Source organism: Homarus americanus, unplaced genomic scaffold (assembly GCF_018991925.1).
Source record: "Homarus americanus isolate GMGI-L3 unplaced genomic scaffold, GMGI_Hamer_2.0 scaffold23617, whole genome shotgun sequence".
Classification (NCBI taxonomy): Eukaryota; Metazoa; Arthropoda; class Malacostraca; order Decapoda; family Nephropidae; genus Homarus; species Homarus americanus.
In genome coordinates, this window is record NW_024720711.1 from 1,548,666 (window position 1) to 1,560,488 (window position 11,823).

The window sequence follows — 11,823 nt, forward strand, 5'->3', positions numbered from 1 at the left end:
AGCCTTCCTTTACCAAGTATTGCCAGGTAAAATTACGCGTACGAGACCCAGGATGGGGGTCGGTGGATCTTTAGCTGACTGTACCTCACATCTCTCCTTTATGAACAATGAACATTCCCCGCGACCATAGGGACCAACTCTTACCTCTTGAACAGCTCACTTGATCAATGACTTCCACTTAGCATTTTTTTTTACCAAATCATTACTTTACCTCTGACAACCTTCACAACTGACACCCACAGTTACTAAAAATCAAAACCCAGGATAAAACTGCACCATCATGTATTTACATTTGTTTGTACAATTATTAAATCACTACAGCCGACCTCACTAGTGTGAGATGAGTCACCCGGGCGTCTCCCATAGTGACGTGTATGTCGAGGACCACCTGGGGGCGTCTCTCATAGTGACGTGTATGTCGAGGACCACCTGGGGGCGTCTCTCATAGTGACGTGTATGTCGAGGACCACCTGGGGGCGTCTCTCATAGTGACGTGTATGTCAAGGACCACCTGGGGCGTCTCTCATAGTGACGTGTGTCAGGGACCACCTGGGGCGTCTCCCGACGTGTATGAGGGACCACCTGGGGGCATCTCTCTCATAGTGACGTGTGTATGTCGAGGACCACCTGGGGCGTCTCTGTGTGTCACTCCTTCAGGGGCGTTTCTCATAGTGACGTGTGTGTCGAGGACCACCTGGGGGCGCCTCCCATAGTGACGTGTATGTCGAGGGACCACCTGGGGGCGTCTCTCATAGTGACGTGTATGTCAGAGGACCACCTGGGGGCCTCTCTCATAGTGACGTGTATGCCAGGACCACCTGGGGCGTCTCTCATAGTGACGTGTGGGACCACCCTGGGGGCGTCTCTCATAGTGACGTGTATGGGGGCGTCTCATTGTGACGTGTATGTCGAGGACCTGGGGGCGTCGTGTATGTCGAGGACCACCTGGGGCGTCTCTCATGTCGAGGACCACCTGACGTGTATGTCGAGGACCACCTGGGGCGTCTCTCATAGTAACGTGTATGTCGTAGGACCACCTGGGGGCGTCTCTCATAGTGATGTGGATACCTGTCGTGGGACAAAGGGACCACCTGGGGCGTCTCTCGCATAGAGACGTGTATGCCAGAGGACCACCTGGGGCGTCTCTGCACGTGTATGTCGAGGGATGGGGGCGTCTCTTTGGTAGAGAGACGTGTATGTTATGACCACCTGGGGGTTCGAGGACCACCTGGGGGCGTCTCTCATAGTGACGTGTAGGACCACCTGGGGCGTCTCCCTTATAATGACGTGTGTGTCGAGGACCACCTGGGGCGTCTCCACGTGACGTGTATGTCCAAGAGTGGGGCGTCTCTCTCATACTGACGTGTGTATGTCACCTGGACCACCTGGGGACGTCTCTCATACTGACGTGTATGTCGAGGACCACCTGGGGGCGTCTCTCATAGTGACATTAGCGTAGGACCACCTGGGGCGTCATAGTGACGTGTATGTCGAGGACCACCTGGGGGCGTCTATAGTGACGTGTATCGAGGACCACCTGGGGCGTCTCTCTCATAGTGACGTGTGTGTCGAGGAGGACCACCTGGGGGCGTCTCTCATGGTGGCGTGTATGTAAAAGGATTGCCACCTGGGGCGTCTCCCATAATGACGTGTGTCGAGGACCACCTGGGGGCGTCTCTCCTGTCGTGTATGTCAAGGACCACCTGGGGGCGTCTCTCATAGTGACGTGTATGTCGAAAGGACCACCTGGGGGCGTCTCCCCTAGTGACGTGTGTATGTCGAGGACCACCTGGGGGCGTCTCTCATAGTGACGTGTATGTCGAGGACCACCTGGGGGCGTCTCTCATAGTGACGTGTATGTCAAGGACCACCTGGGGGCGTCTCTCATAGTGACGTGTATGTCGAGGACCACCTGGGGGCGTCTCCCATAGTGACGTGTATGTCGAGGACCACCTGGGGGCGTCTTTTCACAAACAATTATAATGGTAATAATAATATCAGGAATTAACACTACAAATGAACAGACGATGAACGTTTACTTATTTCTAGACGTTTGTTCAGGGGAAGGATGTCTCTCTGAACCCTCTGCAAAATATTAGGTCCAGTGGGGAGATCTCTCTCTCTCTCTCTCTCTCTCTCTCTCGCTCTCTCTCTCCTTAACTAACATTATATATACACAAGTTATTCTTCTAAACATATGATCATACAATTATATTAATGGACAAAAGAAACTATGGACATTTGGGTAAACAATTACGAAAAAAATCTGTTTTTTTTTTCTTCTTTTCATGTTTCTTTGTAAAAATTGAATATTACCTCTAGTCAGGTTATTTTATTTACAGTTTATTTCATTTTACCCCAAAGTACAATTTACTCCTGTTATTAAAAGTGCAATTATTGAGTGATATTTTTTTCTCTGTAAACTTTTCAAAAAATTAAAGATGTTTGCTTTAGAAAACATTAATAAAGTATAGGAGTTTATTATTAATTAAATAATTATTTAGATTTAGAAGCTGAAAATATCCTATTGTTTGACGTTTCATTAAAACTAAGGCAAAGATTATTTTAGATGATGCCAATAATTGCCTCTTAGTTTTATTACAGTTAAAAAGAGGAAATGCCTGTTTTAAACAGTACCAGTTACTACAAACATCTCCAGTAGATGTAATAAACTGGTATATTCAAACTCAATAAAAACAAATGTTTTAGAAATATCAATAAACTTCTTGTCACTACATGTACAAAGGGACATTATTTCTTTCTTCTATATGAGACTGGTGAAGGTGTGTGTGAGGGTGTAGGTGATGACAACAGCAGCAGCAGCAGCAGGGAGAGGCAGCAGTAGGTTGGTGGGTAGAAGGTGTGGCCAGCAGTAGTGACCGCCTCCCATAGTAACACTGGAGGCCGCGTTGGTCTGCATAGCTGCCGGGGTCTCTCCTGAAACAAACGGGACCACTCAAGTCCTCCGTTGTCACCATATACATACATACATATATACATGGAGCAAACTCATAGTACCTGGAGTGATCTAACATCACCTGGAGTGACCTGACATCACCTGGAGTGATCTAACATCGCCTGTAGTGACCTAGCTCCACCTGGGGTGACCTAACACCACCTGCAGTGACCTAACACCACCTGCAGTGACCTAACACCACCTGGAATGACGTAACACCACCTGCAGTAACCTAACACCAACTGGAGTGACCCGGCACGACACTCTACAGTAGTTAGATGTATCTAAACAACACTATGGACGAGGTCAAAGGTCAAGATCAACACTGAAATTATACACCAAACCTGACCTACCACACTTGAACTACTACACTTGACCTACCACACACCTGACCGACCACACCTGACCTACCACACCCGACTCGCAACAACTACCTTCACAACACCTATAACACCGGAACCTCACAAAATCTTCAATATCTGACACCACATGACAACCCCCAAGATCACAGCACCAACAGAGCCCCCATGACCCTTCAGGCACAGGACCCTTCAGGACGCCACAGGACCCTTCAGGATGCCACAGAACCCTTCAGGACGCCACAGGACCCTTCAGGACGCCACAGGATTCTTCAGGACGCCACAAGACCCCCCCACTAAGTTCCCCCAGGACCCACAGAGCCCACCAGAACCCTTCAGGACGCCACAGGACCCCCTAAATCTCTCAGGACCCCTCATGATCTTCCAGGCCACCCCAAGACCCCCTTTAGAACCCCCAGGATCTCCTCAGGACTCTCTAGGACCCCCATAGACTTCATTGCACGAGAACTTTTGCGTTCTTTTGTCCACTACGTCTTACCTGTTTTATTCTCAAATTGGAAACACAAAAACAGCGATTGAGAAGAGATAATGAGGTACTTTTTATTATTATTCCCCTTTGTGCTTTTTTTTGTCATTAGAAAAATCTGAACAATGGAACAGAAAAAAAAGGTGTTTATCAAGATTAATTAAATGCACGAGAGATAAGAAATTAAACTCCCCAACGGAATTATTAAGAAGACGTAATTAGATGAATCTCTTGTAATGTTCACTATCCATAAACAAGGATGAACCGTCTTGATAGTGCCGGCTTGAGTCACTCTACGTTAACGAGACCAACGAATAGCCAGAAATAGACCATTAACTACCAAACCACACTTACCACGCGCGTAGTGACGACCTAAATGGTATCATAAATCATATACCACTAACTAACCACTAACAAGGGCGTATACAAACAGGTTATTTACCACTAACTAATCACTAACAAGAACGTATACTAACTAAGAGGTCATTTACCACTAACTGACCACTAACAAGAACGTGTACTAACTAACAGGTCATTTACCACTAACTGACCACTAACAAGAACGTGTACTAACTAACAGGTCATTTACCACTAACTGACCACTAACAAGAACGTGTACTAACTAACAGGTCATTTACCACTAGCTAACCACTAACAAGAACGTGTACTAACTAACAGGTCATTTACCACTAACTAACCACTAACAAGAACGTGTACTAACTAACAGGTCATTTACCACTAACTGACCACTAACAAGAACGTGTACTAACTAACAGGTCATTTACCACTAACTGACCACTAACAAGAACGTGTACTAACTAACAGGTCATTTACCACTAACTAACCACTAACAAGAACGTGTACTAACTAACAGGTCATTTACCACTAACTGACCACTAACAAGAACGTGTACTAACTAACAGGTCATTTACCACTAACTAACCACTAACAAGAACGTGTACTAACTAACAGGTCATTTACCACTAACTAACCACTAACAAGAACGTGTACTAACTAACAGGTCATTTACCACTAACTAACCACTAACAAGAACGTGTACTAACTAACAGGTCATTTACCACTAACTGACCACTAACAAGAACGTGTACTAACTAACAGGTCATTTACCACTAACTGACCACTAACAAGAACGTGTACTAACTAACAGGTCATTTACCACTAACTAACCACTAACAAGAACGTGTACTAACTAACAGGTCATTTACCACTAACTAACCACTAACAAGAACGTGTACTAACTAACAGGTCATTTACCACTAACTAACCACTAACAAGGGCGTGTACTAACTAACAGGTCATTTACCACTAACCACTAACAAGGGCGTGTAAACGGTCATTTACCACTAACCACTAACAAGAACGTACTAACTAACAGGTCATTTACCACTAACCACTAACAAGAACGTGTACTAACTAACAGGTCATTTACCACTAACCACTAACAAGAACGTGTACTAACTAACAGGTCAGTTACCACTAACCACTAACAAGGGCGTGTACTAACTAACAGGTCATTTACCACTAACTAACCACTAACAAGAACGTGTACTAACTAACAGGTCATTTACCACTAACCACTAACAAGGGCGTGTACTAACTAACAGGTCATTTACCACTAACCACTAACAAGGGCGTGTACTAACTAACACGTCATTTACCACTAACTAACCACTAACAAGAACGTGTACTAACTAACAGGTCATTTACCACTAACCACTAACAAGGGCGTGTACTAACTAACAGGTCATTTACCACTAACCACTAACAAGGGCGTGTACTAACTAACAGGTCATTTACCACAAGCCACTAACAAGGGCGTGTACTAACCATTAAGGATGTGTATTCTGACGGAGGCGGTGGCGGAGAGGGAGGGCACACAGGAGTAGGTGCCAGTCGCAGCGTCGTGGGCGTCATGGATCAAGAGGATGGTCTTGGTGACTGAGCCTCTGTCAGTAATCACACTCACTCGGCTGTCGCGGTTGTCGTAGTTGATCACCTGTGTGTGTAGTTAAGGCTCGTTAGGGTTAGGGTATTTAAGGCTCGCTGGGTGTAGGCTAGTTAAGGTGTGTTAGGTAGTGTAGTTAGGTAGTGTGTTATAGGTAGTTAAGGCTCGTTAGGGTTAGGGTATTTAAGGCTCGTTGGGTAGGCTAGTTAAGATGTGTTAGGTAGTGTAGTTAGGTAGTGTGTTATAGGTAGTTGAGGCTCGTTAGGGTTAGGATATTTAAGGCTCGTTGGGTAGGCTAGTTAAGGTGTGTTAGGTAGTGTAGTTAGGTAGTGTGTTATAGGTAGTTGAGGCTCGTTAGGGTTAGGGTATTTAAGGCTCGTTGGGTAGGCTAGTTAAGATGTGTTAGGTAGTGTAGTTAGGTAGTGTGTTATAGGTAGTTGAGGCTCGTTAGAGAGAGATATGGGATTGTTAGGTAGTTAGCGCTCGTTTCTTCGCCGAGTCAGAGAAGAATTAAATACTCGTATGTTTATTTTGGTTCTGTAAAATATTATCATGATATTAATGTTAAATTTCTTCTTATATTTACTCTTGAAAATAATTTATATGAAATATTCAAAATTACTCATAAATTATTCAAGACTAATCATATAAATTATTCAAAATTACTCATAAATTACTGAAAATTAATCATATACATTATTCAAAATTATTCATAAATTATTCAAAATCATTTATGTAAATTACTCATAATTAATCTTATAAATTATTCAAAATTACTCATAAATTACTGAAAATTAATCATATAAATTATTCAAAATTATTCATAAATTATTCAAAATCATGTATGTAAATTACTCATAATTAATCTTATAAATTATTCAAAATTAATCATAAATTATTCAAAATTAATCATAAATTATTCAAAATCGTCTACATATATTATTTAAAATCATTTACATAAATTATTCAAAATCATTCATATAAATTATTTAAAAATTAATCATAAAAATTCTCCTTTTTGTTTTTTTACATTTGTTCGTCAAGATCAGTGCCAAATACAGACCTCACACACTACACCTGCAGCTCGTTAACACCTCACCTGTCCACCTGAGTCTACAGGTGTATTCCCTCTCAACTTACCTCAAAACTGAACAAAATTAACACTTGGTTTACATTATCTAAATCCTCATTAAATTAAACTAAATATTAATCAGACTTAATAAAACCTAATTGATTTTTTCTAAGTAACTAATAAATTTTTAAAGATATGATAATTACTGTCTAAATACTCCCTGATAAATTCTAAGTAAATCTTGATAATTTTCAAGTAAATTTTAGTTACATTTTAAGTAAACTCTCTCTCTCTCTCTCTCTCTCTCTCTCTCTCTCTCTCTCTCTCTCTCTCTCTCTCACCTTGTTGTTGTGGTACCAGAAGATCTCAGTAGGTGACTCTGGGTTGAAGTTGATGATACAAGTGAGGTTGATGGTCGAGCCTCTGTCTACATAACGTTCAGCTGACCCCAAGATCCTGGCCGTGGGCACTGTAGGTAGCGAGCAGTGGTTAGTGGTTAGTAAAGTAGTGGTTAGTGGTCTGTGGTTAGTGGTCTGTGGTTAGTAGTCTGATGTTAATGGTTAGTGGTCTGTGGTTAGTGGTTAGTGGTTATTGGTCTGTGGTTAGTGGTTATTGGTCTGTGGTTAGTGGTTATTGGTCTGTGGTTAGTGGTTATTGGTCTGTGGTTAGTGGTTTGTTGTTAATAAGTAGTAGTTAGTGGTCTGTGGTTAGTGGTTAGTGGTTATTGGCCTGTGGTTAGTGGTTAGTTGTTAATAAGTAGTAGTTAGTGGTCTGTGGTTAGTGGTTAGTGGTTATTGGCCTGTGGTTAGTGGTTAGTGGTTATTGGTCTGTGGTTAGTGGTTATAAGTAGTAGTTAGTGGTCTGTGGTTGTGGTTAGTGGTTATTGGCCTGTGGTTAGTGGTTAGTGGTTATGGTCTGTGGTTAGTGGTTAGTTGTTAATAAGTAGTAGTTAGTGGTCTGTGGTTAGTGGTTAGTGGTTATTGGCCTGTGGTTAGTGGTTAGTGGTTATTGGTCTGTGGTTAGTGGTTAGTGGTTATTGGTCTGTGGTTAGTGGTTAGTCGTTAGTAAGTAGTAGTTAGTGGTCTGTGGTGTAAAGAATCAATCAGGTGAACCATTGATGTTGCCTTTCTAAACCTCCGAGGACGAATGCCAAGGTTCTATTCTAGTGCCAAGGTTCTATTCCAGTGCCAAGGTTCTATTCTAATGCCAAGGTTCTATTCTAGTGCCAAGGTTCTATTCTAGTGCCAAGGTTCTATTCTAGTGCCAAGGTTCTATTCTAGTGCCAAGGTTCTATTCTAATGCCAAGGTTCTATTCTAGTGCCAAGGTTCTATTCTAGTGCCAAGGTTCTATTCTAGTGCCAAGGTTCTATTCTAGTGCCAATAATGATGATGATTATGATGCCAACGGCGGGTGGCACTGGTGAAGACTTTGATGTGTCAGGTAGAGGTCAGCTGGTCAATACACGCCAGGCGTCACGCTCCCTGACCCCACAATATTGACCTGACATCAAAGACACACTGACGTCATGATGAAGTCAGATGACCGCCCTCACAATCACTAACACGCTTCATCCATTTTCACTTGATAGTAATTGTCTATGTAAACATCATCACCTTTTCCCCCTTTTTCCTAAACATCATCACTTTCTTTCTTGTTCCTCTTCAACATCATCACTTTTTTCCTTGTTTCCCCTTAAACATCATCACTTTTTCCTTAATTCCCCTTAAACATCATCACTTTTTTTTCCTTAATTCCCCTTAAACATCATCACTTTTTCCCTTATTCCCCTAAACATCCTTTTTTCCATTCATTAGTCGAAGAAGCAGATATATGTGTACAGTTGTGTCCAATATTCCCTGTACACTTAGCAAAATCTAGCATCTGTTTGACTCATGTACGTAATTGGTTAGGTTAGGTTAATTTAGGTTAATTTAGTTTAGTTTAGGTTAGGTGAATGTTTCTTGGTTTATATGTAAAGGTTTAAACCACTTAAAACATACTTAAATATACTTAAATCTTAAGATACATTCAACATTCAGGTAAATGCACCTTACCTAAAAGAATACCTTAAATTACGAACTAATTACGATGACTAGGAAGTTTAAAATTGACTCTCACTACCACTGCCTAAACTGCTTTCAAGTTCCCCTCTGAGGACGCTGAACAGAAGGCAGGCAAGCGGTTGATTGTACCTGATGAGATTATTTCCCGGGCGACCAGGTTGTCCAGTGACTGCTGTATTAGCCAAACACCGCCGGAGAATTGATTGAGGGGAGGAGAAGAATTGTATTTTAAAGAATTACCTAAATCATTTAGCTTGGGTTAAATTTTTGGATTTTTTTTTATTTTTATTTTTATTTTTTTATCCATGGGTGATTTAGATTAGAATTGATGTCTTGTGGTGTATGTTGATTTGCTTTATCTGTCTATGTGTTTGTCTGTGTTTGTCTCTGTTTTTATATCTGTGGGTATGTGTGTGTATGTGTTTAGAATATTTTAAAACATTGTAAAATTATCAACACAATAAAACTATTGTGTCAAAACTCATTTCACTAAAACACGCTTAAATAACATCAACAATAACACCATCTACATCACCACCCACAACCAACCACAACACCATCCAGAACCATCCACATCACCACCACCAAACCACAACACCATCCACACCCACCCACAACCACCCACAACCAACCACAACACCATCCACAACCATCCACATCACCACCACCAAACCACAACACCATCCACACCCACCCACAACCAACCACAACACAACCTACAACAAAATTCCCCAGCGATTCTCACAATTCATGTCATTTTTTACACATCTTTTCATCACGACTTTCACAGTTTACACACACACACACACACACCTGCCCCCCCACCCCTCCCAAGGTAACAACATGACCTTTCATCAAGTTCTAGGTCAACACTGAGGTCATACTATCCTACAGGAGGCGGTGTAGGAGCCTTGAGGCACACACACACACACACACACACACACACAGGCTTCAATATTCCTACTGAAGCTCACCACCAAATTCTCTCTGGCTAGTTTCTCTGAGATCATTTATTCTATTAAATTTCATCAGATTACATATATACATTTTTTTTACAATAATAATATACATTTTTTCATTAATATATTCTCTATGAATATATTATGTATTTAGGTATGTATGGATAGGCGGTGTATACATATTTGTCTATATCAATGTCCAAAGCGACTCTAGAGAATTTAATCAATGGAAGTTAATAAGACAAATTACCTGGAGACGTTTAATTACTGCACCTGGATCATAATATAGTAGATCTTCACTAGTAGTTTCTATTGACTCATTCATCAGTGTAATGCCCCCCCCCAGGTGTGATGTGCTTACTCTCATAATACATCCCCTATAACACACCCTATAACACACCCCCATAACACACCCTATAACACACCCTCATAACACACCCTCATAACACACCCTAGTGTTATAGGGTGTGTTATGAGGGTGTGTTATGAGGGTGTGTTATGATGGTGTATTATAGGGTGTGTTATGAGGGTGTGTTATAGGGTGTGTTATAGGGTGTGTTATGAGGGTGTGTTATAGGGTGTGTTTTAGGGTGTGTTATGAGGGTGTATTATAGAGTGTGTTATGAGGGTGTGTTATGAGGGTGTGTTATGATGGTGTATTATAGGGTGTGTTATGAGGGTGCGTTATGAGGGTGTGTTATGATGGTGTATTATAGGGTGTGTTATGAGGGTGTGTTATGATGGTGTGTTTAACACACCATCATAACACACCCTATACCACACCCTATAACACACCCTTATAGCACACACTGTCACAGAAATATCACCGCACTGCTTAAATTATCAATACTTATTTACTTTAACTAATTATACTTATTAAAAAGAAGTTAAAAATTTTAAAATAATAGTTAAAAATAATAATAACTTTCCCAGCCTTTTAGTATAGTGACGTGGTCTTAACAGCACAATCAAAACGTTTTAACTTAGTTACGCCAGACATCGACCAGTAATAACAAGATTAAGGTAACCCACCACTTCTAGTCCTTATCTCTGCTCTCTCACAACTATAACAACAACCATCACAACCAATACTACCATCATAACTACCACTACTACCACAAACACTACTTACCTTCACAATCATAAGCCATCACTACCATCACAGCAGCCACTACCACTACCATCACTACCACAACCATTATTAAAACCACAACCACCACTACCACCATCACCAATATCACAACCATTACCACCACTACCACCACAACCATAACCACAGTTACCATCACAACCACCACTACTATCATAATCACCACTACTACCACAAACACCACTTCACAATCATAACCACCATTAACATCACAACCACTCCAACCACCACTACCACAACCATTACCACCACTACAACCACAACCACCATCAATTAATAACAATCCCATTAACATTTTTGGTCTCGTTGATCCTATGATAAATAAGATGAGGTGGCTGAGTGGATACTAAGCTCACATCCTGTCCTAAGGGTCGTTGGTTCGATCCCAAGGCCCTCCCAGTCCACCCAGCTGTATATGGGTACCTGACTTTACAATTGGTGAAGTAAAGGTAGTCGAGTACAGTGTCTACTCTGCCTCCTTGTATACTGAAGGTACAAGTAGCTCTTGTTTATAAATGGAAAGTGAGCAACCCACTTCAATTTTCTGTCCACTTACATAATTCCCTTTCATATATTTTCATCATCCGTCAACCCTAGATTAATAGATGGATGGATGGATAGATAGATAGATAGATAGGAAGATAGATAGATAGATAGATAGATAGACTCTAAGTTCAGTCAAGTTAGGTTAGGTTAGGTTAGGTTAGGTTCTTTGTAAGTAAAATCTTTTGTCATCAGGAGCGGGAGAGTGAGAGAACCAGGTGAGAGAGAGAGGCCCAGGTGGGGTGTAGGTCAGGTCACGGGAGGGTC

At 41.7% G+C, this 11,823-nt stretch overlaps 1 protein-coding gene across 2 annotated transcripts in view; it reads right to left on the bottom strand.

The window, feature by feature from the left end:
• Nucleotides 1-11,823, bottom strand: part of LOC121860718 (zwei Ig domain protein zig-8-like) — a 36,202-nt gene continuing 24,379 nt past the window's right edge. The window contains exons 3-6 of one of the 2 annotated variants that reach the window (XR_006087915.1): nucleotides 7,182-7,309; nucleotides 5,651-5,819; nucleotides 1,790-2,934; nucleotides 1-511 (exon numbers count right to left, since the gene is read on the bottom strand). Coding sequence is in view for 1 of the 2 variants with exons in the window: in XM_042358030.1 (XP_042213964.1) it covers nucleotides 2,765-2,937; nucleotides 5,651-5,819; nucleotides 7,182-7,309 (470 nt within the window). In the remaining variant the exon portion in view is untranslated. Of the gene's footprint in view, nucleotides 512-1,776; nucleotides 2,938-5,650; nucleotides 5,820-7,181; nucleotides 7,310-11,823 lie in introns of those variants that run through there. The other variant, XM_042358030.1, reaches the window with a different exon arrangement.